Consider the following 27,339-nt stretch of genomic DNA (forward strand, 5'->3'; position numbering starts at 1 on the left):
TTTGGATCAGATAATTTTCAAGTGTTGAAAACAACTTAAAATCAAGAAGAAAAAAATCTTTCTCACAAATTACAAAATGTTAAGGAATAAATCATATTCTCCTAAAATTCACAAATGAGAGGCCTAATCCTCAATGTGACTGCATTTGGAGATGGGACAGCACCCTTATGGGGCCCACCAAGGTTTAAAAAGCAAGGTCACAATGACCTGGCTCTAATCAGATTGGATTGCAGTCCCCATGGGAGGAGGAGGACGGGGCTTCAGAGAGCACTGGCTCAGAGGAAAGGCCATGTGAGGAACCATGAGAGCTGGCCAGCTACAAGCCAGGAAGAGAGCCTTTGCCCAAAGGCATGTTTGTGGTATCATGTCATGAGAACAAATGTCTTTTTGTAAACAACCCACATCACCTATTGTTGTAGCTAACATCATGAAGAATACTCAGAGTAGACCTGAGGGCTGACTATGTCCGAACATTGTCCTGTGAGGACAGAAGATGGAACGCCACTATGAGTGCACCTGGCTCGAGGACTGCAGCCTCCAGGTGAGCTAGGGCTGACTTGACGCCTTCTCACCAAGCTGCTGGCTGAAGAGGCTTGGGGCTGGCAACCCCCAGCACCAGGCAGAAGATAATACAAACCCTCATGGGAGACGCCGGTTTACCTTGATGTCAAAGAACTCTCAGAAACAAAATTTGTGATTCTAATGGTATTACCTCAAAGTGTACAGCAAAGAAGGAAATGGAATTCTGAGAGCAACAGGGGGACAAACAACTTACAACTGAACCCAACTTGCTTAGACTTTAGGTGTCAGCACTAACAGACACATATAAAAGAATATTCATCTCAGAAATAGAAAAAGATGATACAAAAGTTCATCTGGAATCACAAAAGACCACAAATAGCCAAAGCTATCCTGAAGAATAAAAACCAAGCTGGAGGAATCGCAATTCTAGGCTTCAAGACATACTGTAGAGCAGTGGTCATCAAAACAGTCTGGTACTGGTACAGAAACAGAGAAGATCAATGGAACAGAATGGAAACACCAGAAGGGAGCCCACACATGTATAGTCAACTAATCTTTGACAAGAAAACAGAAAGCAACGCAGGCAAAAATTCTGGTCTACTCAACAAATGCTGTTGGGACAACTGGATAGCAGCCTGTAGAATTAAGAAGCAAGACCCACACCTGTCACCTTATACAAAAATCAGCTCTAAATGGATCAAGGACCTAAATCTACACCAGAAACCATCAAACTATTAAAGGAAAACATAGGAAGCACACTCCAAGATATAGGAACAGGGAAAGACTTCTTAGAAAAGACGCCAAAAGCAAAGGCAATCAAAGCCAAAATGAACAAATGGGACTACATCAAAATAAAAAGCTTCTGTACAGCAAAGGAAACAATTAACAAAGTGAAGAAGCAACCAACAAAATGGGAGAAAATTTTTGCACACTACACAAGTGATAGGGGACTAATGTCCAGGATTTACAAAGAGCTTCAGAAACCCAGAGACAGCAAAAACAAAACAAAACAAAACCCTGTGAAAAAATGGGCAAAGGACATGAACAGTCATTTTTCAAAAGAACAGGTGTAAAAGGCTGACAGACATATGAAAAGATGCTCAGGCTCCCTAGCCATCAGAGAGATACAATCGGAAAACACATTGAGGTACCACCTAACTCCAGTGAGATTGGCCTACATTCAGAACTCAACTAACAACACCTGCTGGGGTGGATGTGGGGAGAAAGGTACCCTCTTTCACTGCTGGTGTGAGTGTAGGCTAGTACAACCACTATGGAAATCAGTATGGAGGGTGCTTGGAGAATTGCAAATAAATCTGCCATATGATCCAGCCATCCTGCTCCTAGGAATATACCCAATAGAAATGAAATATGCATATGAGAAGGGGATCTGTAATCCTGTATTTACAGCAGCACAATCTACAATAGCAAAGATATGGAAACAATACAGATATGCATCCAAAGAAGAGTGGTTAAAGAAACTGTGGTGGGCTTGGTGCAATAGTGTAGTGGTTAAAGTCCTCGCCTTGAAAGCCCCGGGATCCCATAGGGGTGCCAGTTCTAAACTCTGCAGCCCCGCTTCCCATCCAGCTCCCTGCTTGTGGCCTGGGAAAGCAGTCGAGGACGGCCCAAGGCCTTGGGACCCTGCACCTGCGTGGCAGACCTGGAAGAAATTCCTGGCTCCTGGCTTCAGATGGGCACAGCACCAGCCACTGCGGTCACTTGGGGAGTGAATCATCGGACGGAAAATCTTCCTCTCTGTCTCTCCTCTCTGTAAGTCTGACTTTGCAGTAAGAATAAATAAATTTTTTTAAAAAAAGATACTGTGGCACATCTACTCCATGGAATATTATTCAGCTATTAAAAAGAATGAAATTATACCGTTTACAACTAGATGGTCCAAACTAGAGACCATTATGCTCAGTGAAATGAGTCAATCACAAAAGAACAAATACCATATATTCTCTCTAGTATAAGGAAACCATCATGGAAAGTGTAACTTCAAAAGCCTGACCATACTGGTTTTTTTTTGGGGGGGGTGTGCTGCATCCCATGTATTTTGATGTTTTTGATTTCAGTTTCATTTATTCCAAACACTTTGTTTTCTCTTGTCAAATTCATCGCTGGCTCATGGATTACACGGTGGCATCATTTTCCCCAAGAGACTTTAGTGTTTCTTTTTTGTCACCCTTGTTTTGGTTACTAAGTGGTGCATTTTTTCATGGTGCTGCAATTTGCTGTTTTTATTGTTGTTGTGGCTGCTGTTCTAATTCATACCAGTTGTTGACGTTGTATCATGGATTCTCATTTATGGAAATGTATTTGATGGATTGCTGGGGTCCACCATATCCAGGTATAGGGGTACAATGCGAGATGAATCCCTGTTTCCAAACAAAAGATGGATTCCCAATGAAAGTGTTGGAGATGTGTAGACAACGGGATGCTGGACTGTCTGACATTGTCTGTACCAGTAGTGTCAGGGCACACTTAAACAAGAGACTGATGGAATTATGACTCTTCACGAAGGACTATACTATTGTAGCAATATGGAGAAAATCTGTCGGGGGGTGGGATTTTGGGGGGGAATCCCAGTATATATGAAATTGTACTACAAAATTCACAAATTCAAAATAAAATATAACAAAAAAGCATGTGTAGGACAAATGGTCTTAATGAGATCAGGGGAAAGAGACTCTCAGGTATGACCAACAGCATTTTACACAAAACCAGACAGGGCTTTCTAACATGAAAATTTCAGCATGTGAAGTTAAAACAAATCTTCAATGAATGAATCCACTGGAGGGTAGAAACCGCTGAACAAAGAGCATGTTAGCAGAATAAGAAAGACAACACAGGAAGACAGCTCAGGAAGCAGAGAAGAGACTGGAAGGAAGATTGACACATCCTGTCAGACTTCTAGAAGGAGGCAAGCGATAATAAAGGAGAGGCAACAGCTGCAAAGGTAAGGGCTACACATTCTGCAAAGCCGATGAAAGATGCGCTTACAGACTCAGGAAGCTGAAGGAACAGCACACAATGACCATGCCGCATGCAGGCATGAGATGATGGACCTGCAGGAGACCACAGACCAGGACAAAACCACAAAGACAGGCAGAGGATGCGTACAAAGGACCTGTGAGAAGCTGACAGCAACAATGGACTCTAGAAGACACTGGGGCAGTGTCTCCATGCGCACAGAGATCGTCAGTACCAACCAAGAACCAAAAGTTCAGTGAAGACCAGTGAACATTCAAACACAGAGGGGGGCAGCCATTGAAATACAAACGAGAGGTCAGGAAGGTTGCTTTCAACAGAAAAACAAATTCTAAAGTAGGCACTTGGAACAGAAACGAAGTAGTTCCAGAGAGCATGACTGAAATGCAAGAAGGAAAAAGTTGTAAAGATGTGATTAAATCTTAACAGACTCTGACTCTATGAAATAACCAGTAATCACTTGCGAGATTCAGTAAGATAATATAAAAGCATACACGTCCAAGAGTATCAATCAGGAGGGGGTAATTAAAACCATTGTCCTCTAAGATTACTGACTTTTCAGGAGGAACAAAAAATTACTCTTTAATGGGAGACATCATTAAGTAAGCATATTAATATTTCTGGGGTTACTTTAGGGTATTCCTAAAAGAATAAAAGTGGTTGCATAATTTAAATGATCCAAAATCTCTTATTAAAAGATAGTCAGATTGGATTTGTAAAAATTCAGCTACAACAAAACACACATAAAGCATAAGAAAGTAGAAAGGCTAATAGTAAGAGAAAAGAAAAGATTCATTAGACAAAGACCCAAAGAGAGCTGATGCAATAAGCAAGGGGGAGAAAAGCTTTAAGGTCAAAGACATTATTACAGATGAAGAGAGTTTCATAATTGGTACATAATTGATTTTGAAACAAACAGCTCAATTCACTAGGAAGATGTACAACACTCAATTCAAACGCTGTAATAAAATATCTCCCAAACATATAAAGAAAAAATTGACAGAACATTTACAGAATAACAAATACAACATTAGAGTTAGAAATTTGAATATTCCTCCCTCTTTAGTTTTTTAATCAAAAAACCCCCCAAATCAATGAAGATATAGCTTGATGCAATGGGTATATTAGAAGACAACAATTGTAGAAGCTACCTGTGATTTATTTCAGACATATACAGAGTAGATGTGAAAATGACATCTTCTGTTCCAGAAAGCACTACTCAACAAATTTCAAATGCTTCTGATACAGTCAATATTCTCTAAACACAAACATCAGAACAATCACCAAAAAGACGGCTAGAAAATCCTTTATTTGAAAATTAAGAAATACTTCTAAATAAATGACAGTTATTAGAATCAGAAAATACTTCAAACTCAACTAGAACTGAAAAACTGCATCTGAAAGTCAGCAGGAATATAGCAAAAGTGGTCCATGGAGGGAAATTTATAGTCTTGGATGGTTAAGATTGGAAATAATGGACTTAGCATCAAAGTTAAGATGCCAGAATAGAGCAACAGAATAAGTCCAGATGTTACAGGAGAAAGGAGATAATAAAGATGAGAGCAGAAATGACTGAAATAGAACATAAATGTATTAATGGGAGTATTAATAAAGCAAAAATTGGCATTTTTAAAAGAATAAAGAATGTGAAGCTTCTAACAATACTGATTAAAAAAATATACAAAAAGGAACAGAAAAATAGCAGGGATTATAAATCTAAGAGGCGATATGCACAACCTGTATGTGCAGTAAATTTGAAAAGTCAGTGAAGCAGACTCAAGAAAAAAAAACAGCTGACCTAAATAAACCTTCAATCATTACAGACTTTAAATCTATCATCCCAGGTCTTTCAAAGCCAGATCCGTCTACTTTTGTTGAAAAAATTTCACCAAATTTTGAAAACCAACATTCCAGTTTTCCACAAATAACCCTAAAGGATACAAAGAGAAGAAACACTTCCCAAATCACTTTATGAAGCTAATATTAATACAGAATTTAGCAAAGCCAACCAACCAAAAAACAGTCCAATCTCACTGGTGACATAAAAGGGTCTGATGAAATAAAATGCTAACAAGTCAAATAAAGGCATGTATAAAAATAACAGTGCTAGGTAATGCATCGGGCTTATCCAGTGCATGATAGGTTTAATATTACAAAAGTCAAACCATTTACTTCATTAGACCATGAATAAATGTTTAGAAAGTATGACTGTATCAGGAATCAAGATGGCAGAATAGGGTAAGAACACATTTAAATGGACAGAGAAACATTTAATCAGGATGAAGCAGAGAGGACACATTCCAGGAAATAGGAGAGGACAGAACAACAGCAGAGGGGTACCTGGAGATTGACAAACACAGGAAAGCAGCAAAAGCAATGGTTTGGTGTTATAGTGACTGATACTCCCGCGGCATTCAGCAAACTGCAAATGTGAACTCCACCAGCAGCCAGAACTCCACCAGCAACCAGGTGGGAAGGGACTTTCACTGGGAGCGTGGGAGGTGAACACAAAGAACTGTCCATCCTGCTGGTCTGTCTCATTTGTCCAGGAGCAGAGACAGAGCAGCAGAACCCAGATGGGCAGTGCGAGAACGGGGTGGATTTCACAGCCCGGTCAGCCCCCTAGAGCTGAATTGGGCGCCATTTTGTCTAAGGAGGCAAAGGCAAGGGAAAGCATTGAGCATATGCTGAGCTGGGAGTAAACTCATTTCTGACTCAGTGAACTGAAACAATGTGGAATTCTATAGGTTCCACTCAAGACAGATCTGAGTAGCCCTCAGACCTGATGGCCAGCAGAACAAGCACTCTAGTAGGAGCACATCAGGTGCCATTTTGTGCACTGTGGCAATAGCTTTAGGACTGCAGGGGACAACAAGGAACTGCGCATGTGCTGAACTCAGGAGAACTCACTGAGTTCCGTGGATTGCACTGGTCCCACAGGAAAATAATACTGACTGTAGCATCGTACACGTTAAAATAGGTCCATGTGGCACCCAGACCTAACAGCAACAGGTTCCAGCAAGATCAGCACCACCAACAACTTAGCTAGATAGGACACCTGGTGTCTCCCTAATCCTGGGACCTGCTCCAACTGGAAGTGGGAGAGAGGTTGCAGAGACAACAGTGCAGCCTTAGCACGATAGCACAGGAGGTGGAGAGTGGTGAGCCAGGAGCTGGGGCTGTGGAGACCACGCTGGAAATCTAACATAAGAACCCAGTCCTGGAACTCACTGGAGGTTGTGGCACAATTGGCTGCAAGCAAAGAGTTGTGTACCAATTGCAGTAACTAAAATCGAACTCTAGACCTGTGGGTAACTCAGCTTAGAAACCTGCCCCAAGGAGAATACTCTGCTAACCAGAAGTACAATGACCAAGAGCAAAAGAAGAGACAAAGGCTCAATGAATATTACTGAAAACTCCCCTGCAAAGGAGAAAAACCCTATGCCAACCTCAGAGTTAACTGAGGAAGACATCGAGAAAATGGGGGACACCGAATTCAGAAAACTCATTTTAAAGCTTTTGATCAACAATGAGAAGCACATGCAACAGTTCAAACAATTTAAGGAGTATTTTACACAAGCAATAGCAGCAATAAAACAAATCAAGGCTGATATATCAGAAATTATGAACACAGTAGAGCAAATTAAAAGTGCAGTAGAGTCTCCAAAATAGAATGAAGCAAGCAGAAGAAAGAATCTCAGAATTGGAAGATATTTCCTGTCACCAGGGGGAAGCAAACAAAAAGCTGGAAGCAGAGCTGGATCAGGCCAAAAAAAGTATTCAAGAATTGAAAGGCACTATTAAGAGGCTTAATATAGGAATTATGGGAGTCCCAGAAGGTGCAGAAAGAGAAGCTGGGTCTACAAATATATTTAATGAAATAAGAAAGGAAAATTTCCCTAATCTAGAGAAAGAATTGAGAAACAAGATCCAGGAGGGGCACAGAACTCTCAACAGGCTTGACCAAAAGAGATCTTCACCAAGACACATGATCATCAAGCTCTTTTCAATTGAACATAAGGAAAAGATCCTTAAATGTGCACATGAAAAAAAAAATCAATTGACATAAAGGAATGCCAATTAAACTCACAGGAGACTTCTCACAGGAAACTCTACAGGCAAGAAGAGAATGGAGTGACATATTCCAGATGCTAAATGCAAAAAATTTTCGGCCTAGGATAATATATCCAGCAAAGCTTTCTTTTGTTTTTGAAAAATGAAATAAAATTCTTCCACAGTAAAGAAAAGTTAGAAGAAATTGCTTCTTCCAAACCTGCCCTACAAAGGATACTTCAAGATGTTCTCTTTGACAGAGAAGAGGAATAGCACCTACCAAAACCAAAGGCAAATGGGAAGAACATCCCAGTAAAATGACAACAGAAGATTAAATCAATGGACAACCCATTCCTAAAATGACAGGACCAAAGTACCACCCATACATATTAACCCTTAATGTAATTGGCTTAAGCTCAATCAAATGTCACAGATTAGTAGACTGGATTAAAAAACAAACTCCATCTATTTGTTGTCTAGAAGAGACACATTTCACCAACAAAAATCAGCGGAAACTATATCGCATGGGTTTTGATGTTTTCTGTTAGTTTCATCTCTTCAAAACATTTTCTTCTGATTAAATTCCTCAGTGACTCATAGATTAGACAGTAGCATCATTTTCTTCAAGAGGGTTCTTGATTTTCATTTCTTCAGCTACACGTTAGTCATTTAGTAGCATGTTATTTAACTTCATGGTGTTGTCAATTTCTTTTTTCTTCCTGATGTTGATTTTGTTTTGTGGCTTTTCATTTAAGGGGATGTATAGTAACTGTGTAATGGAGACTGCCATATGTAGTAACATGTTATTTAATTTCATGGCATTGTAAATTTCTATTTTTGTTTCTCCTGGTTTGATTTTGTATTATGACTTCTCATTTGAGGGGATGTACAGTAGCTGTGAAATGGAGACTAACATCCAGATGTGAGTATACAATGTAGTATGCATTTCTACTTCCAGACAAAGATGGACTTACAATGAAACTGTTTACTCTATCATGACAATAGGATGCTGGACTCTGCCATTGTCCATGCCCGCAATGATGGACATATGACTGTGTATGAAGAACTATACTTTAGTAATGATATAGAGGAACTGGGTGGAGGGGATTGTGGCTGGGATTAGGGAAATATCAGGACCCTATGGAACTGTATCATTAAATGATAATAAAATAATTTTAAAAGTATGATTGTATCAATAGTTGCAGAAAAGTGTTTTGTAAAATTCAACATCCATTCTTTTTTTTTTCATGTTAAAATCTAGCATTTATTAACAACATGTTTGTAATCTCGCACATAATACACATTGAGGACAACATCCATTCTTAACAAAAGATACCAGCAAGCTAGGATTAAAACCTTTCCTAGCCCAAGAAGGAGTATCATGAAATTTTAAACAAACTCGAGCAAACACTATATTTACTACTAAACAAACAAACAAACAAAATAAAACACTATTTAATAGCAGTCACAAGAATATCCACCACTGTCACAATGACATGACATCAAATGGGGGGTTATAGCCAGAACAGTGAGACACAAGAAAGGAGAAGGGCTACAAAGACCAGAAGGAAGAAACAGAACAGCCCTCCCTCTTCACAGATGAATACCATCTATGTAGAAAGCCTCACAGAATTCACAGGTTATTACAAGATTTTTGCTTCGTATAAAATCTAATGTATAACAATCAGTTTCATTTCTAAATGTCAGCTGAGAGACAGGTAGAAAATTGCAATTTTAAAAGATGTTATTTATATCAACAAAAAATATACGTAAGTTATTTAGAAGTAATTATCAGAGTACTCCAAAAATTATGTGGGGAAAGATACTGAAAGTTATATTTGTTTTGGTGCAAAAAATTTTGAAATCATGTAGCATTTTTTTCCACAATATGCATTTTCCACAAACTTCTTTAAATATGAATCCATCTTTTAGTTCTGTCATGGAAATACAGTACATGGTTCTTGAAACCCTTGAGGAAGTTCTTTACAAACAGAGATTTACCATGTTCATGGACTGGAAGATTCAATATTGGAAGACATTGATTCTGCTCCAATTGTTTTTATACAATGAAAATAAAGACTCCAATAGGATATTCTGTGGATCTGGGAGCAAGATACTTGTAAAATTAGGGCATGGTATTAAAAAAACCTAAGTGAAAAATAAACATAAGCTGATGTCTCAGCAATGCAAAAACCCTCATAATAACAGATCGATGTTGGGGACTTAATTTTGAGTGATGTCGTCAAGAACACTTGCATATATGACATGCCTGCATTTTATGGAGTCCAAATGCCAGCCCAGTACACAATTTAATAAACACACAATTGAAGGGATTGTCATCCCTGGGGGTTAAGGGAATGAAGCAAGGTTGATGAGAGTCACATACCACTAAGGAAATTGAGAGATTTCTTACGCTGGGAGATGGCTATACAGGTGTTTGTTGTATTTGATGTTCCTTCGATCTCATATTTGATCAATATGGCTTTTATCTATTCAGTACTTAACCAAAGCCATGTCAAAGAATTATCTGCACAGACTCTACCACCAGCAAGTTGTGAATGGAAAACCCTGGTTGACCAACTACCCCCAACCCAGCACTACCCACAGGACACTGTGCCCCACCCCAAGACCCTTACCTTGGCAGGGTTGAGCGCTGTGATGATCCACACACAGTGTGCATTGTTGTCATACTGAATAGGAAAATTGGGGGAGGTGATGATGCCCGAGGGACCTCGGAGGTGGGCATCGCACATGCGGGCTGCCAGAAGGAGAGGAGAAACCAGTCTTTCAGTTTGGACTCAATGCAGCCTCTTCCTGCCTCTTGCTCCCTCTCTGCCCTGAAGAGATCAACCCACACATGATCTCCGAAGTCCTGTGTTCTTGCACAGTCCTCAGCAGGCTCACTGCAGGTCACGGTGCCTGGAGCCTGAGGAGGGGCAGAGCTCTCATGTCATGCCTTGTTCTGCAGGCCACGATAAGCTTCCAAGGCAGGTAAAGGAAACCCCTGCAGTCCCTGTTCACCCACCCACTCCTCTAATTTCATTTTGAGTACAGAGTAATACCAGTTGCTCTAAAGCTAAGTGGATCTGGGTACTTAAGCAGCCCTCACCTCACTTTACAGATCTGCCTGCATTTCCTTATTCATCCTCCAGTTCTCCAAACCAGCGGATGCTGCTCTTCACCCAAATCTATCAATCAGGAGGCTGACCTCGTTCCAGGTCCTGCCAGCCTCGGCTCCTCTCTTAACTACCTCTCAGGACACCTGGAATGGAACCTCAGGCTGTCCTTGTCAAAGCTCCCCAATGGACATCGTAATACCTAGCCCCAAGGTTTCTTCCACTGAGAGCCCTGAGGTTGTACCTGTCAGGTACCCAGGGCAAGTTTGGTGCCCATCCTTTCCTTACCATTTCCCACACTCAGTACCTGCCTATGTCAGGCCTTCCAACTGGAAGCAAAAAAATTCAAGGTGAATTAGAAGAAGTGCTCTACTCAAGTAGATATAAAGTGGTATCAATCACAGCTTAATCTAATTAAGCTCTTTAAAATGGCTTCTAAACTAATTGGATTAAGTAGTGATTGATAACGGTTAAGGTACCACATTGTACCTAGGTGTTTGCTCTCCTCCAAGACGCGTGCTGTGGTCTTGGCCACTTCATTCTTCAACGTTAGCGTTCAGCTATTTTCATCAAGGGCTCTATGAGCCTGTTCCAAGGCTGCCCACTAGGCAATTCATCCTAATTGCAGACAAACTGCCTCACGGTACAGGAGCAGCAAGCAAAGGCAACATGCCTGCGCATATAAAATGGAAGTTGTGTCAAATCTGCTTTCCACTGATGAGTGCAAATATCCTGGTGCACCTGCTCGCATGGGGCCAGTGCCATGATAAACCTTCCTGGGACAGGCTCCCTAGAAGGGCCAGGGAAGCAGGTTCCACAGCTCCCAGACATCGTGAATCGTGCCCAGTTTCACGCATTCATCCTGTGCTCATTCATTCCAATATTTATTAAGTGGTTGTTCAGGCCAGGCATAGAGAGATGTGATCCTCTGACCCACTGATCCTCCCTGAAGGGCTCTGGCAAGTGCAGGAAGCAGGTGGGAAAACATTTATGATGGAGCAGAACAGGTGTCGTCAAGGCGCTCCTGGGTCAGGATGGCTCCCTCTTCTGAGTTGCTACGTCTCTCCGTCCAGAGTTGAGTTTAGACACATCTTGGGAGGAGGCCTCTCCCCTCACTTGCACCTATAACTCCATGTGGAGGACCACTTAGATACACAGGTGTTTTGCATTGGATACAGGTGGGTCCAAAGGTCGGTGTGTGCCCAAATGGTGCGTGGGCTTCTGGTGCACCCTCTCAGGTTCTTACATTTAAATCCCTTTGTGGTTGTTTAAGTCTGGGTGAATTAGAAAAATCTGCATCCTTGTACTTCAAAAATGGTGGTGGGTGGGTGTGGGGTAGTGAGTTACGCTGTTACTACCTGTGATGTCAGCATCCCAAGGCAGAGTGCCAGTAAGAGTCTGATCCAGATTGCTGCTGATGCACCTAAGAAAGCAGGGGAAGTGTCTGCTGAGAGCCACAGGGAGACCTGGAAGAAGCTCTGGGCAGCGGGAAGCAGCCATGGCCATTCGGGAGTGAACCAAGCTCCAGACATTGGGGACCAGCCACGGCCATTAGGGAGTGAACCAACAGATAGATCTCTCCCCTCTCTATAACTCTCCCCTTTAAATAAGTAAATAAATCCACTTCATGGATTTATAACCAGGGATATTGGAACTCTTATGAGCTGAGGGAGGTGAAGGCTCAGCCAAGCGCTAGGATGTGGTCAACATTTTACAAAGGACTCCAGCTGCCATGCTCATTCCCTTTCTCCACACCCAAGATTGCTCTCAAGGCTGGCAATGTTTTCCTGCCTTTCTTGGTTTCTTTTCTTGCCATCAGACTTGAGATTGACAGCAGTGCTGAACAACTCAGAATAAAATCGTCAAACCCACAATCATGAGCCCAGCCCACCTTTGCCAGAGGACCTGGGCCCTCAGAATTGTAGCCCTGCCAAGAACCCTACAAATCTCCTCCTCCTTGCCTGTAAAGTCAGGTTTTGCTGCCAAAGCACTTAGCTTCAGACCCCATTTATCCTGCACTTGTTTCCCAGAATCAGATGGTTTTTGCAGTCTGTTGACACATGCTGAAGGTAATTAGAGAGAACAGGGTGAAAGGCATTTCCCACTTAAGAGTATAGAAGGGTTTAATTAAAATATCACAATCTGCAGATAGCACGGGGCACCTTAAAAATGCTCTGGCTAGAGCATCAGTTCCTTTTTCCCTTCTAATATTTGGGTAAGACTAGGGTTCTGTGGTTCCACCACCAGATGGAAAGCTCACTGCTCGGGTGCAGGTTGGCTGACAGAATGGCAGGTGCTCTGACAATCTCTGAATAAATGAATGAATGCATCTTGCTTTGCCTCTGCTTGCCTTTTTCTCACTCAAGGCTCCCCTAGGCAGGTGAGGCAGCTGAGACCTTCCAGGCCTGAGTTTTGCAGCTACATGCAGGCTTTCTCTGAGTGTCCCTGACTATAGCGTGGGAGGCATATTCCAGGCTGGTCCAGGAAACATCCCTTGGACCCACTGCCATTTCTGACACTGAAACAATGGGGCTCCTAAGAAGCGCTCCCCATATAAGTACCTTTGGTTTCCTATTTTCTCCCCAAATCTCATCCCGCCCCCCTCCCCCAGTCTATGCTGTCTTCCTGCCTTCTCTTACTGTTGACCTCCCTCCATGCCCTGTCCTCAGTCCTCTGGAACCACCTTCTGCACCTGGCCATTTCCAAGGTAAAGTCACACCTCCTTAGAGCTGCACGTCTTTCATCCTGCTCTAATCCCTGCCTTGGCTGAAGCCCACAGTGCCTACCCCAGCCTTCTGTAGGAGAGATCTTACTCCCAACTCCCCAGTATTTCTTTCTGCAAATGTTTGCGGGACCCAGAACTCACTCTTTTCCTGTCAAGATCTCCACTAAAAGGACATCTCTGCTTATCATCCACCTTTTTTATTCTTAATTCTTTGTGCCTAAAAGCCACTAGGAATGCCACGGATTGACGTTTTGTCATCACAATGGAAGCCTTAGCCCAAGTCAATTGTCCCTTCCTTCATCTTCTTCACTAATTCTTTGCAGAGATAATTTCAAACCTTGGGTTCTTGGCTGAGTTATTTAACCTCAATAATTTATTTTAGTCATTATTACACTTGAACTTCTCTGGAGATCTGATCCTACTGGCCTTTCTCTCTCTGTGAAACTCACTTTCTTTGGCTTCAGTGATGCCTTTGGCTTTGTTCCTACCTCTCTCATGGGCCCTTCTCATTCTTTTTTATTTATTAATGCCTTAAAATAAAATCATTTAAAAGAATCTCAACAAAGGGTACATGGGCATTCTTTAAACATAATTGCAACTTCCCTGCAAGTTTAGAATTACATCAAAATAAAGAATTACCAAGAAACAGAACGAGTAGAGGGGGAGTTTTTCTGCACAGACCCATCCTGAAGGATGTGCAGGTACAATTTTGCATAGATGTAGGAGCCTTGGGGTTGAGGGTTTGAAGCTCAGCTCTGCTGTTTAGCTTTGTGCCCTTGGGCAAGTTGGCTATCTAAGCTTTAGCTAAACATAAAATACGGTTGTTACTATGTTTCTCTATCCAGAAATTATGAAAAAGGTGTGGTACAATGTTTTAGACAAGTATAAAGTGGTTAGCCAGTGGGATTCAGGGACATTCTCAGGGCTGGAGCAGTGGGCCATGGAGTCTAGAGCTGTCAGTGTCCATCACCAAGGGACAATGCAGAAACGGAAGAGAGAGGAGGACAGAAGAGAGAAAAAAGAAGAGGTGCGGAAGAGATGAAAGCACCACTCTGGACCACAGGACTGTTTCTGCAGCAGGCCCAGGAACCAGCCAGCTGTCAGAATCATGTCCTGGACTGCAGCAACCAGCCAGCTATCAGTTTCGTGTCCTTGACTGCAGCATTGTTGGTGCTTGCATTTCTTGTGTTTCTTTCCAATTGTACAGATGAGAAGAAAGATTCAAAGTTTTAGTGATGTTTCTTCCTATGCCACATGGCTTGCTAATACTAATGTCAGGACTTGAACGTGGGTCTCTGAGTCCCAAATCTGAAACTTTACTCTGCTGCAAGGATTATGGTTGTATACATTATAAATATCTGTAAAGCTCATAGGAAATATGCATAATGAAAAGCTCTATGTATTTCAAATCACCAATATCGATCTTTGGCTCTTTTTTTTTAAAAAAAGATTTACTTATTTTTATTGGAAAGTCAGATATACAGAAAGGAGGAGAGAGACAGGGAGGAAGATCTTCCATCTGCTGATTCACTCCCCAAGCGGCTGCAATGGTTGGTGCTGAGCCAATCTGAAGCCAGGAGTCAGGAGTTCCCTTCGGGCCTCCCATACAGGTGCAAGGTCCCAAGGCTTTGTTTTTCCAGGCCACAGGCAGGGAGCTGGATGGGAAGTGGGGCTGCGGGGACATGAACTGGAGGCCATATGGGATCCTGGTGCATGCAAGGCGAGGACTTTAGCTGCTAGGCTACTGTGCCAGGCCCTGGTTCTATTTTTCTACAAACTTTATGAGCTGTTTGCATGTGTACACAGGTTTAGCCCAAGTGCAAAATAATATATGGATCTCTGATGAGGATTTACTTGATGAATCAGTAACTGTAAGTGTCTCATTTGGAGCTGGTCCATGTCTTCCCTTCAACATCTCCAACCCGTGGTCACACACACACACACACACACGCACACACACACACACACACACGCACACACACACACACACACACACACACACACAGAAGTCTCCTGGGTGTCAGCTGGGTCCTCTTACTGTGCTAGTGGAATATGAATGGTGTTATTCGGATCCCCAAGGTATCCATGCTAATGGACTGCGCAGAGTGATGGAGGGAAGGGTGACTTCAAATCTACTTCTGTGTTCATCAGAGGGGCTGCACTTGCATGTCTTATATACTGGGTTTCCGCAAATGTTTAAGATATTGGGCTCCATGGAAGAGTAATGTTGGCAAGGCCAGGTTATAGCACCTTGCCTTTCCCTGTGGCCACACCGACTTGGGGGAGTAGGTTTCTTTCCTGCTGCTCTCCATCTCCTTTTTCTGGTCCACACATTCTAGGAGTCATATTAGAAGCTCAGGTCTTCTGGTGGGAGGGGAAGGAAAGAAGGCCTGATGAATACCTAACTTAGAATTCCAGAATGATGATAAGGTCCCATTTTATTCATTTATTTCAATCACTGATTCATTCAGGTGGTCCTCAAACATTTGTCGGGAACCTATTATTTGCCAGGCTTCGTGTTTTAGTGGAATTAATTGTGTGGAAAGATGAATATTTGAAATCAAATCATATTTTAAATGCATTAGAGGAAAAAATAATAGCACTGTGGAAGACGGGAGTCTTTCCTAGAACATAATCTTTAGTGGCTTGCTTCTGAGCAGAGCTTCTCAGAATTCAAAGAATTCTATCCCCTTTTGTTCTTAAAGTGGAGTTCGCATAAACTCTGTTAAGAATCACCATTATAATGGGAAAGTCAATTAATTAAAACCAAAAGATGTTTGAAAAAAAAATCTATAAAACTGGCAAAATAGGGCCTGGCAACGGTAGCCCAGTGGCTTAAGTCCTTGCCTTGCACATGCCTGGATCCCATAGGGGCACTGGTTCTAATCCTTGCAGCCCGCTTCCCATCCAGTTCTCTGCTTGTGGCCTGGGATAACAGTCGAGGATGGCCCAAAGCCTTGGGACCCTGGACCCATGTGGGAGACCTGGAAGAAGCTCCTGGTTCCTGGCTTCAGATGGGCTCAGCCACTTGGGGAGTGAATCAACAGATGGGAGATCTTCCTCTCTATCTCTCCTCCTCTCTGGGTATCTCCCTTTCCAACAAAAAGAAACAAATCTTAAAAAAAAAAAAAAACTGGTAAAATGAAGAATACCTTGAATTTCATATCCATCTCAGCCCTGGGCCTATGGGTGAGTCCAACACAGGTCATCAAGTCCAAACTCAGGAGCTTTCTCTTTCCCACTGGCCTGTGTGAAAGAAACCAGACAGCCTGGGCCAGGCATGTGGCCAAGGTTGGTATGGGACATACCCACAGCTCTCAGGTCATACATGTATGCACGCAAATCTCCAAGGGCACACAGCTACAAACAGTGATGTTGGCTGGATCTGAAACTCGATCCCCTTGTCCTCTTCACAGTGATAGAGGATGCGAGAAGGCTCAATGAACAAGCTGACCCCAGCACTTGGTGACTGTGTGGTAGTGACTGCAGAGTCCAGTGGGTCAGAGTCACCGCAAGTGACTGAAGTGGTTTCACAACGTGCTTGGACAAACAGCAGAGTCCGTTATTGGACTGGGGTGCCTTCTTTTCAAGGCACCAGAGTTCCCCACCCTGAGGGTGTTCACATGAACAATTACTACCCCTGGGAAACAACAGTGTGCCCACGAAGAGAGCTGAGACAGGGATCAGATCTCGCCACTGCCTGGAGGCATTGCTATGTCAGCTTCTAGAAAGGAATCTGGAAGGACAGACTGGCCAAGGTCTCTTGGTCCTTAGCCACAGCTGGCCTCTTAACTGCCTGAAAAGGGGGTGGGGTGCTGATCACTCATTCATCCTTCCAATCATTCATTCAACACACATTACTGAGCACTTTGTGAGTGCCAGGCCCAGTTCTAGGAAGTGAACACAACTGCAGTTCTTGCCCTAAAAAAGCTTCTATTCTTTTGTTTCCCTTCTAGCCTTTGTCAGTCCACAAAGTGTTGACATATCCATGTTAACCACAGGGCAGTGCAGGTACTGTCAGCTGATTTGCAGGTAAGAGACTAGGCCAGTTTGCCCAACTCCTGGGAGTTATACCAAGACCTTGCATTTTTTTTTTTTTTTTACAAAAGTGGTAGCCACACAGAATCCTTGAAGTAATGCAATGAAAATCAGTAAAAAAGCAAAGTATGTTATGAACTGTGGATCACAGCCACTGTAAGGTTGAGCAGTGACAAGTACGGATCAGATTCATTGGAAAGATATTCCCGTGACCTTCCAGGATATTTACTGACACATTAAAGGAAAAGGAATGGGATTCATTTCTAACTTTATCATCCTGATATATAATAATGACCTAGGATTTCTGTCTTGGGCCTTTCTCATGCTGCATGACTTTCATCTAGGTGTATGCTTGGGGACAGGTAAAATTCTCCTTAGATCAGAAGATTTCAGAATAAAGTTTTAGGGAGGGAAATGAACCTTCTCTTCCAACGGGTGTTTAAAAGAGCACCTGTGGGCATTGGAAAGCACATCAAAACCCCACGACCAAGGGCTCTTTTTGCCAGTCTCCAGGGAACGAGGTCAGGGTGAAGCCAGGGGCTCCTTGATGGCAGAAGCACCTGGTGTCCTGTCCCCCGAGAACACACCCAGGTCCAGGATCTCAAGATCATTGGTGGGACAAAGGTGTGGGGATGGGGCCAGCTCACCCGTGTGACATGGAAACTGTGGGTAACGAGGCCTTGAGGACAAGGTTGTCCACAGGTGTGGGGTGGGAAGAAACTTGCAGAAAAGACTTCTGATGCCGTGGTCTATGTCACTGAGTAAAGGGAGTGTTCCTTGTTTGCAGTGTGGGGAAAAAAGCATGGGCAAGACAGGATGTATGCATGTTCCAACGGAGGACTCCAGGTAACAATGGAAAAAAATGGTGACTTCCTTTCCTGTCTAGGTAGGGTGGGATATGTTTGTGTAATGAGCTAGCCACCTGCTCCACAGTGGGAGGTCCAGTCAGGGAAGAGATGGCTCTTTTTCTCATCCCTCCTCCTCTAGGTCGCAGCATGCGGGTGGGGAGGCTTTAATACAAGGAGGTGCTAGTTCTTAACCGCACCCTGTGACTTCTTCATTGACATTTCAATTTTAGTTCATATACAACTGGGTTCTATACACCTTAAAATGGCTAAAGATTACTATTCAGCTGTCCCGTGTCTATTTTCATTATAGTATTTAGCATTTTATAGCGTTGAAGCACTTGCATTTTTTTTTAACATATTGGTTACTCATTACTATGTCATTTAATTCCACAACGTTATAAATTGTTGCTGATATTATGTTGGGACTTTTAATTGATCGGGATGATCTACCTTCAGACCAGAGATGGTCTCCCCAACAAGCCGTTGAACTTATCTGAACAATAAGATGCTGGACTCTATGCTTGGTATATGCTTGCAATGAAAGAATCTTGACTGAACTTGAACTGTGGCAATGCAGCAAGGTGGAGGAATCCACCATGAGGGGAGGGTGTGGGGAGGGGTGGGGGGAATCCCAGTACCTATAAAACTGTGTCACATAATGTAATGTGATTAATAAAATTTTTTTAAAAAAGGAGGTGCTAAATGAGTATGTTAATTAGTAAACAGATGCAGGATTCCAGGCCTAGGGAATCATAAGGGAATCAGGTGAGCCAGTCAAAGGACAGTCCAGGTTTTAGGTGCTGGGATCTCATCACCACCTTCCATGCCCAGCCTGGCTTCCTGGCCAGCTCCCTCTTCCAGGGCACCTCTCACCTCGGCAGACCGGCCTGTGGTCACTCCAGGCCGCGAACATGTCGCTCACTTTCATGCAGGTGATCCTCTTGGAACCTTGCAGGTCATAACCTTCGTTGCAGGTGAACTGGACGCTGGAGCCTAACCTGGGAGACAAGGTGTGTCTGTGAGCTCGAGCCCCAGGCCTGATAGGTCCTAGCCTAAGTCCTTTCTGGTTCTATAAAGAAATCCTCATGGGTCATTCTTACTCCATCTGAAATTTACCTCTATTCCTCTGTTTAATTATTTTACATCTCCATTTGGAGGAAACATCTTCTCTTTTCTTCCTTTTTTTTTTTTTTGACCATTTAATGACTTTAGGATTGAGTTAAAAGGTGACTTTGTGAACAAAATAGGGATCCTTTGAGATAAGTACCAATTAGGGCACCTAAGAGTGGGTGGCTGAAACCCTTAAGTTTAATGAAAATGGAGGGCTATGGAAAAACGTCTTGAGTCAGAAACTTTGCAAAGTGCACCATCTCAGGACCTGGGATCTTCTAGGTGACCACAGGTCTGCCAGAATGTCACTGTTCACAGTGGCAGCTCTTTGTACCCTGGCTACATAGGTTTACTGGATAGCATTTGGCAGTCTATTCCTCCCCTGACCCCATAACACAAAAGCACTGCTCCAAGGGTTGGACCAGGACAGAATGTCCAAGGCCACAGGGCTTCTCGAAATGTCTGTCTCCATGCCATTATCTCCATCCACTACCCCTCTACACCCATGCAGGAAGGCCCTTATCTCATCCCCCAACCAGGCCACCCCACCCCACCCGCCTTGTTATCATAAAGTTCCCAAATTGGTCTTACCTGAAATCCGAGCCTAGTCTTTTGCCCCTTTCAGGTATGCCAGGGTCTGGACACATATTATGTCCTTGGGACACACCAACCTGAGTTACTATAAGGAAAGAACAGCACATACAGAGACGGAGAGTCACAGGGAGGTACCCGCTGGGGCAACGTGTCAGGGTGGGTGCTGGAGGCTGAGACAGAATGAGACCCTGATCTGTGGGGACCATGTGGGGTGGCTGGGTCTGTCCCACTGGGGTTTCCTGAGTGTGCAAGTTGGGAGGGAGAGCAACTCTTTACAGATTCCTTTGCAAGCCAAGACCAACTGAAATTCATCAAAGACCGTGTGGCTCAGAGACAGGCCAGCCCCCACATCAATAGCCACTATGTCCTTTCATTCAAACCAGTGGCCAGAGGCTGGCTGTCCCCAGCTCTCCACCTTGTGCTTCAGACCTGAGGGGTGCAGACTACATGGGATGAACGCCCCGACCCCAGACCCAAATGGAGAAATGATTCAAAGAAAGTTAAACAAAAGGTGGATGCATGATTAGAAACAGTAAAGAATGTAAGAGAAAGCTGTAATCCGGAGTTCATAGCAAGGACTTGAGCTCATACATGGATATTTCTTCTGAAAAACCACTTTCCATCAGATACTCCCCAAACCATGGTAAGCAGTGATCCGAGCACCCTCCCCCAGCCATGGCAGTGCCCACTGCCAAGGGCACTGACATAGATGGCATCTGTGATGGTTCTGGAAGGTGGTGGAATGCTCTGACATCTGCCAGTGCCAGAGTCCTGCTCCTAAGAACCATATGCACAGCTGTCTGGGCTGGAGGAGAAGCTAGGGCTGGGTGGCAGACACAGACACAGTGGAGAGGGCAAGGGGCCCTGGACAACACTGTCCTTAGAGTGCTGAGCCTGGAAGCCCTCAGACCTCTGCATTCTTTCCTCTGAGGTGGACCAGTAGCTTTGGCCAGAGGCACCCCATCAACCCCAAGATTCCAACAGTAACTTCTGCCCGAGGGATTATGGAACACCTGGAACAAGGTTCCCACCCACCTCCCTTTCCAAGTCTCATAGTGAGCACCAAACCACCCACTCAGTCTTTCTCCCATGTGGGTACACAGCAAGCATTCATGAAGCACCTCGTGCAAACACAGCTTGCTGTTGGATACAATGAGATAAGACCACTTTCCTTGAGGAGCAGCCAATCAAGTGAAGACATCAAACATGGAAACAAACCACTCAGCCATGGTGGAGAGTGAGGGCAACTGCCAGAGGGAAGGCCCAGCCTCACTGCTGGGACAAGTGTAGATGCCTGTGTGGAAGCAATGGCATTAAATCTGGGCCTTGAGGAGGTAGGATCTGGAGTGATGGTGATAGAGGGGATTAAAGCAGGCAGAGGAACACACACAGTGAGAGCTGGGGATGTCTCTGTGTGGCCAGGGGAAGCAAGAGGGTGATTAATGACAAGGGGGCATCAAAGAAAAGGTTCTGGAAGGTAGACTTTGAAAGGGTTTGAGTCTGTTCCTAAAAGAAGAAGGGGACCCACAGAAAAGTTCTGAGTTGGAGAATGGCTTGGTGAGACAGACTGATCAAGTATAGACTGGGAACCACATGACATGATCAGGAGGTAATGGGTATCCAAGGTAAGGATGATGAAAGGCTAAGTACTGGGGTTGAAAGGGATGGTGGCAGGAGTGGACAGGACAGCAGCAGGGCTGGGGCTCCTATTTTCCGCTTGCTGAATCCAAAGCTCAGTTTTGCAAACACCTTCGGAGACCATGTTCAAACCTGCAGGCAACCAGGGTAGGACCAGTTGGGGAATAGCAGGCTCTGGACAGACCACGCACCCACGACAGGCCCAGAGTACAAGTTCCTCTACTGCCTCCTTTTTCCAACCTGCCCTCTTGCCAAGTTAGTGCCAGTTGCTTCCATGGGACCCTTGTCCCCTGTCTCCAACCCCTTCGTTGCCAAGCCTCTACTGCCACAGTTTTCACATCCTAAACTGTTCAGCAAACCTAAGGCAGGGAATGCAAGATAGAAGCAGCAGACCCCCGCCCCCTCCCCACAGCAGACTAAGCTCTTGCCTCTTGGGAGCTCAAGTGATGCAAGGAAGAGGGAAATGGGGCTGCCAAAGAACCCTAAGGGGTATGAAGCAGAACATAGGTTCCGCTTTCAGAAGGTGAGGAAAATAGGCCTACTGGTATATCTGGTGCCTACCTGGCCACTCCTAGAGCCTCATGTAGCCAGTCCACACTGGGGGCTTCTGGGCTAAGTGCCCATCTTCTGGAATTCCTGCTTACTCAACCCTGTCCATAAACCACACCTATCCCCAAGTCCCTGCTGACCAACCCAGCTGCCCCAGAGCATGTTAAGAATGCACAGCCAACTCTGTCCCCTTCTCTTGCCCATTTCTCACAATACTAACAGCATCTAAGAGGCAGACAGAGCAGGAGGCCAGGAGACAAGAATGGGCTAAATCAGATAGACCATGGCAAATTCCATCCACCCAGCCACAACCCTCAACCCACATGGCAGTTCCCACAACCTCCCATTTCATCATCACGGAGTTACAAACCCAGCAGTGACCGTGTCCACATCCAGTCAGTACCACCCTCTGTGGAGGACTGAACAAGCGACGGCAATCCTAAGGGCAGGGTCGAGACCCCAGGGAACACAAACTTAAGAACGGTTTTTTGAATTACATTTCCCCCATTCTCTGGTGAATCCCCATCTTCACTGCTTATTCACAACTAGCCCTTGTGTTTCTGGCTTTATGTTAATCTTTATCCCACCCCAGTGGGGTCCGGAGGTAAAGGAAAGGTCATGTTTTCTTCCCAAAGTGAAGGGAGCTCAGACAGCTGCGTGTCCAGGACCAGTAGCCAGGGGTGCCCACTGACTGGTACAGGTAGTAGGCAGGGTCCACTCCTCACCTGAAACTTTGGGCAGAACACAATGAGTAGATACCTGTACACATTTGTTTCCTGCCTCCAATCTGAATCCCACACAACGGAATCCTAGCAGGGGAGACGACTGCCTTTGTGGAGGAGAGATACACATATTTTGCAACGAGTGTGTGCACTGTTTCATTAGAACAAGATTTTTCATCTTTCAGAGAGCATATGGACACCTCTTAATAGTGAATGAAAGCCAGGTACTCTCCAGAAAATGCACCTGCAACATTTGATTCACGTGTTGCTCAAGCCCTGGGTTAAGAAGGTCCAATTGAGATCCAACCCACTCAGTGGAGGAAGGCAGGGTAAGATTTTTGCCACTCTCATCTATGGATGTGGCGACTAGAGTGCTAGGAATAATAAAACTACCTCAGAACACAATTCAGATAAACACCCCTAAATTAAGGCCATTTCCTTAAGTCTGATAGGATTAGAGTTAGGATCATCTAGTCTCCTGTGGCCAGGTAGTTTGTGAAGGTCATGGTCAAGGCTTGAACCCTATCAGTGGATTCCTAGCCTGACGTTGGACTCACCCTGGGCAGGCACAGAAGCAAGGTCTTCTGGCTGCCCTCTGCCACCCACCCCTCAGGCTGGGCCACCAGAGATATGGGTGCCCTGCTGCATTCACACCCATGAGCCTGTGGTCCCTCATCTCCACTCGGAAGACTCCTAAAGCCAGTACAAATCCCAGCATACAGGCCCAGGTCCCGAGAGCTTTTCACTCGTCATTCTCCTGGCCAAAGTCATAAGCACGGAGATCTGGGGCCACCTGATTTCTGTTCTCAACAGGCACTGTTGGCATCATAAGGTAAACAAGCACGCAGAGAGAGGGTGGGAGTGTGGGGAGCAAAGGAGGCACTGACAGACACACAGAGAGAAAGAGATGGGGACAGAGAGGGAGAGGAGGAGGCATGGGGATAGTGAGTGAGGTGGGGGGGAGGAAGTGTGCAGGGAGAGACAGGACTTGAGAGGCAGGAAGGGAGGGTGAAGGACAGGTAGAAGGAAGATGGCAGGGTCCGTCAGTGGGCACCAGGGCTGGCTGCCTCATTTGCCTGCAGGCTACAAATGGAACAGGTTCCTTGCTTTCCAGTCCAGCTTTCTGGGGTGACCCAACACCTTCTTGGATCTCTTCCTGTCTCCCTACAGAGTCCCTGAGCACATCTGTGATGACACACTCAGTCCTGTTCTCTAGCAGCAGAACCCTGGCAACCTTCCCAACACACATGGCTGGAACATGTTTTGAAAGCCGCCAACTTTCCTGTCCCCAAATCCCCAAACAACAGCCTGCCCTTAGCACCTCCCTCCTCACCAGCCCAAAAGGCAGGAGCTGTTCCTTTTTTTTGCCAAACCAGCATAGGGACCCCTGGAGGAGGTTGAAGCTATCTCATTCCTTCCCCTTCCCAATCTAGCCTTGGGAGTTGAAACTGGGGTCATAGAACCTCCGAGATCCCAGGCCAAAGTTAAGAAGGAGGCCCGAATTAGCAGGTGGAAGTGATTCAAAAGGAAAAATAAAGAAGAGAAATGTGGCAGTAATGGCCCCTGGACTGCAGTTCGAATGGGAAGTGAGGGAGGAAGAGGGAAAGGCAGGAAGATGGGAGGAGAAGGCAGAGGGCAGACCTTGGGCTGCTGGCTGCTGCGGAGCACCCATGTGCAGACGCCTGGGTGGAGGGAACTCGCTCCAGCATCGGCGGCTTCCTGTAGCAACCTGCTGCGGGTCTGACCATGAATGAGCAAGGGGCCTGTGTGGGCAGGCAGACACTTACACACTGATGTCTTCTGGTTGTTGTCCTTGCTCGGCATCAGTTTCACGCCCCGAGACTTCAGCTCGATCTGCTTCTTGACTAGAGAGGAGGAAAGGGGGGAAGCAGTGTGAATTGTTACCTGCAAGAACAATTTCTGCTTAGGGCGTGGGACATGGCATGGTGGATCGAAGCCAGGAGCTCCTTTGGTCAGGAACACACACATACACCGAGTGTAAGAGGGTCTCACACAAGGATGGAAAGCTGCTATCAGGGTAGGCCCCCTGGAGGAGGCAGAGAAAGTAACAGGTGTTCCACCTGTGGCTTGGAAAGCCTCTGCAGTTCCCCCAGGGGCCTCTCCAAATGCCCGAGTTTTCATGGCTAGAATTGCACCCCCCCCCAGCTGACTTCATGAGTATTCGCACATGAAGCTGTGCACTGTTCTCTATACTCCTACCTGTAAATAGATTCGTCAATTATTCTCTGCTCCCTCTCTTTTTTAAAGAGAAAAAGATGGAGAGATACAGAGAGAGAGTGCGTGCTCCCACCTACTGGTTCAACTTTCCAAGTGCTCGAGATGGCTTTGGCAAGGGGGTTAAAGCCAGCAGCCAGGAACTCAGTCCAAGTTTCCCATGTGGGACACAGGAACTCAAATACTTGAGCCATCATTTGCTGCCTCCTCCCAGGGTCTGCAGACTGAGCAGCCACAATCAGGAGCTGGAGCTGGGTAATCAAATCCAGGAACTCCAAGACAAAACATGTTATCCACTGAGCCAAAAAGGTCACCCTATACCTCCACCCAACAGGGGAGGGTAAGATGTCACCCTTTGCACTGTTCACACATTTTACAAAATGCGACTGCGTGATTCTTCCCATTACTGAGTTGCAATATGCCTCCCTGCCCCCCCTTAGCTTTGGAGTTGTTCAAGTGTCTTGCCTTGGACATTAAAAATGTGTAGGTCTTGACATGGCCAAAGGTTTAAAAAACACCTTCCGGATCGAGCTTGCCCCCTGCATCTCTGGCTTCACTGTGAGATGATTTACTTTTTTTCCAGGAGGACGAGAAACACATGGGTAGAGCCAAATGAGCTAGTCACACCCAGCATACATCAGTCAGTGTAGAGTGTAGGCAGAGAAAGCTGAGTCCTGGGGTCACCAGGGTGGATGGCACCTGCCTCAGATGGGACCCTGATAGATTAAGTATGACTTGGACCCTGTTCACACTTCATCACGAGTTCATCAAACAGCATGGACGGGTCCAGGGACAGAACTTGACAATTCCCAAGGCCATGTTGTCCTTTGGTCCTGCTATCTCTGTCTGTCAGGACATTATACTGGCATCCAAGGGCTTCATCCCATCCCAGGGAAAATGCCCAGGTCTGCTACACTATCTTTCAGCTGCCCTATGCCATGAACATCTGCCAGGCCTTGGGTGCTTCATGAGTTCTTTACTAAGTCAGCATCCTCGGCTCCTCTCTTAAACCTACACCCAGTATCCATCAGCAAACCTTCCCAAATATATCCCCACTGCAGCCTCTTCTGGCAGCTCCCATGTGGACAAGGCTCTGATCTGCATTTCCAATCCCACTCCTCTTATTGCCATGACCTCTTGTCTGCCTCCCCTTGCCCCTGTGTAGATTGGTCTGGGTATAAGAGCTGGAAGGATCCTGTTAAGACAGAAATAAAACTGTATTACATCTCTGCTCAGAACGCTTCGGTGGCAGTTTAGCTCTCTTCATATCAAAGTTAAAATCTTTAAATGGCCCCCTGAGGAGCAGCCTGCTCTCCCATGACTTCTCTGACCCTATCTTTGACCTCAATCCTTGCCGACCTCCTGCTGTTCTCAGTGTGTTAGCCACAGTGCTTCTGCCTGCAAGTGCTGGGGGATGCTGTCCTCCAGCTGTCTCGGGGACTCACTCCATTCTCCCCCTCTGTAAGCACCGCTTCCTCACCGAGGCCTCCCCTCACCACTCCATTAGGAGCACGCCTTGAACCCCAGTTCTTCCTTTTCCTCTGTTCATCTCCCCACCATGGCAAAGTGTACTTATTTTTGTCTTCCTCAGCACAAGGGCAGCCCCGTGGAGGATGGCAGAGCTTTGTGTACCCATGACTTCAATCTTCGGGGCACAGCCGTCCCCTCCACAACGGTCACACTCGGTCTTTACACTTCCAACACTCCACAGTGTCGACTTCAAGACCAGGAAGCAGCTCTGCTCTTATGGACCCCACACCTTCCTTTCTTGTGCTCCGAGCCCACTGTGGTTCCAGGGTCCCTGTCAAATCTCCCCAGCATCCTGCCCCTCCTTCAGGCCCTGATAACTCACTCTGGACTCGAGGAGACACATCGGTCCCCAGCACAAAGCCTGCAGCCAGCGGGAGCAGAAGACGATGATCTCCCAATCCCTCTCATGTTGCTTTCACCACTGTGTCTTCCAACAGCATGTCCCCCAGTACAGGGCTCGGCTGAATGCCTAATCAAATTCAGTCACACCACCAAGTCAGGTTTCTCTCTCCAGTTGCATCCGGTAGGAACATTTCCAGTGAACACTAATGTAGATCCATGAGCAAACAGCTCTGGTAGGGAAGCACGCATCATTCAAGTCTCACTAATACAGTGGAATGCGGGAAAGAAGCCCTCAGATTCCGCCATCCCTCACTGACCTCTTC

At 45.2% G+C, this 27,339-nt stretch overlaps 1 protein-coding gene across 1 annotated transcript in view; it reads right to left on the reverse strand.

The window, feature by feature from the left end:
* LOC131479659 (CUB and sushi domain-containing protein 2-like) overlaps positions 1 to 27,322 on the reverse strand; it is a 43,702-nt gene extending 16,380 nt beyond the window's left edge. The window contains exons 1-5 of the mRNA XM_058661035.1: positions 27,280 to 27,322; positions 24,697 to 24,774; positions 19,998 to 20,085; positions 19,170 to 19,294; positions 10,206 to 10,327 (exon numbers count right to left, since the gene is read on the reverse strand). Of these exons, the coding sequence (XP_058517018.1) occupies positions 10,206 to 10,327; positions 19,170 to 19,294; positions 19,998 to 20,085; positions 24,697 to 24,774; positions 27,280 to 27,322 (456 nt within the window). The remainder of the gene's footprint in view (positions 1 to 10,205; positions 10,328 to 19,169; positions 19,295 to 19,997; positions 20,086 to 24,696; positions 24,775 to 27,279) is intronic.
* Between the last annotated feature and the right edge of the window lie 17 nt (positions 27,323 to 27,339).

The sequence above is a fragment of the Ochotona princeps genome, chromosome 2, assembly GCF_030435755.1.
Source record: "Ochotona princeps isolate mOchPri1 chromosome 2, mOchPri1.hap1, whole genome shotgun sequence".
NCBI classification, from domain to species: Eukaryota; Metazoa; Chordata; class Mammalia; order Lagomorpha; family Ochotonidae; genus Ochotona; species Ochotona princeps.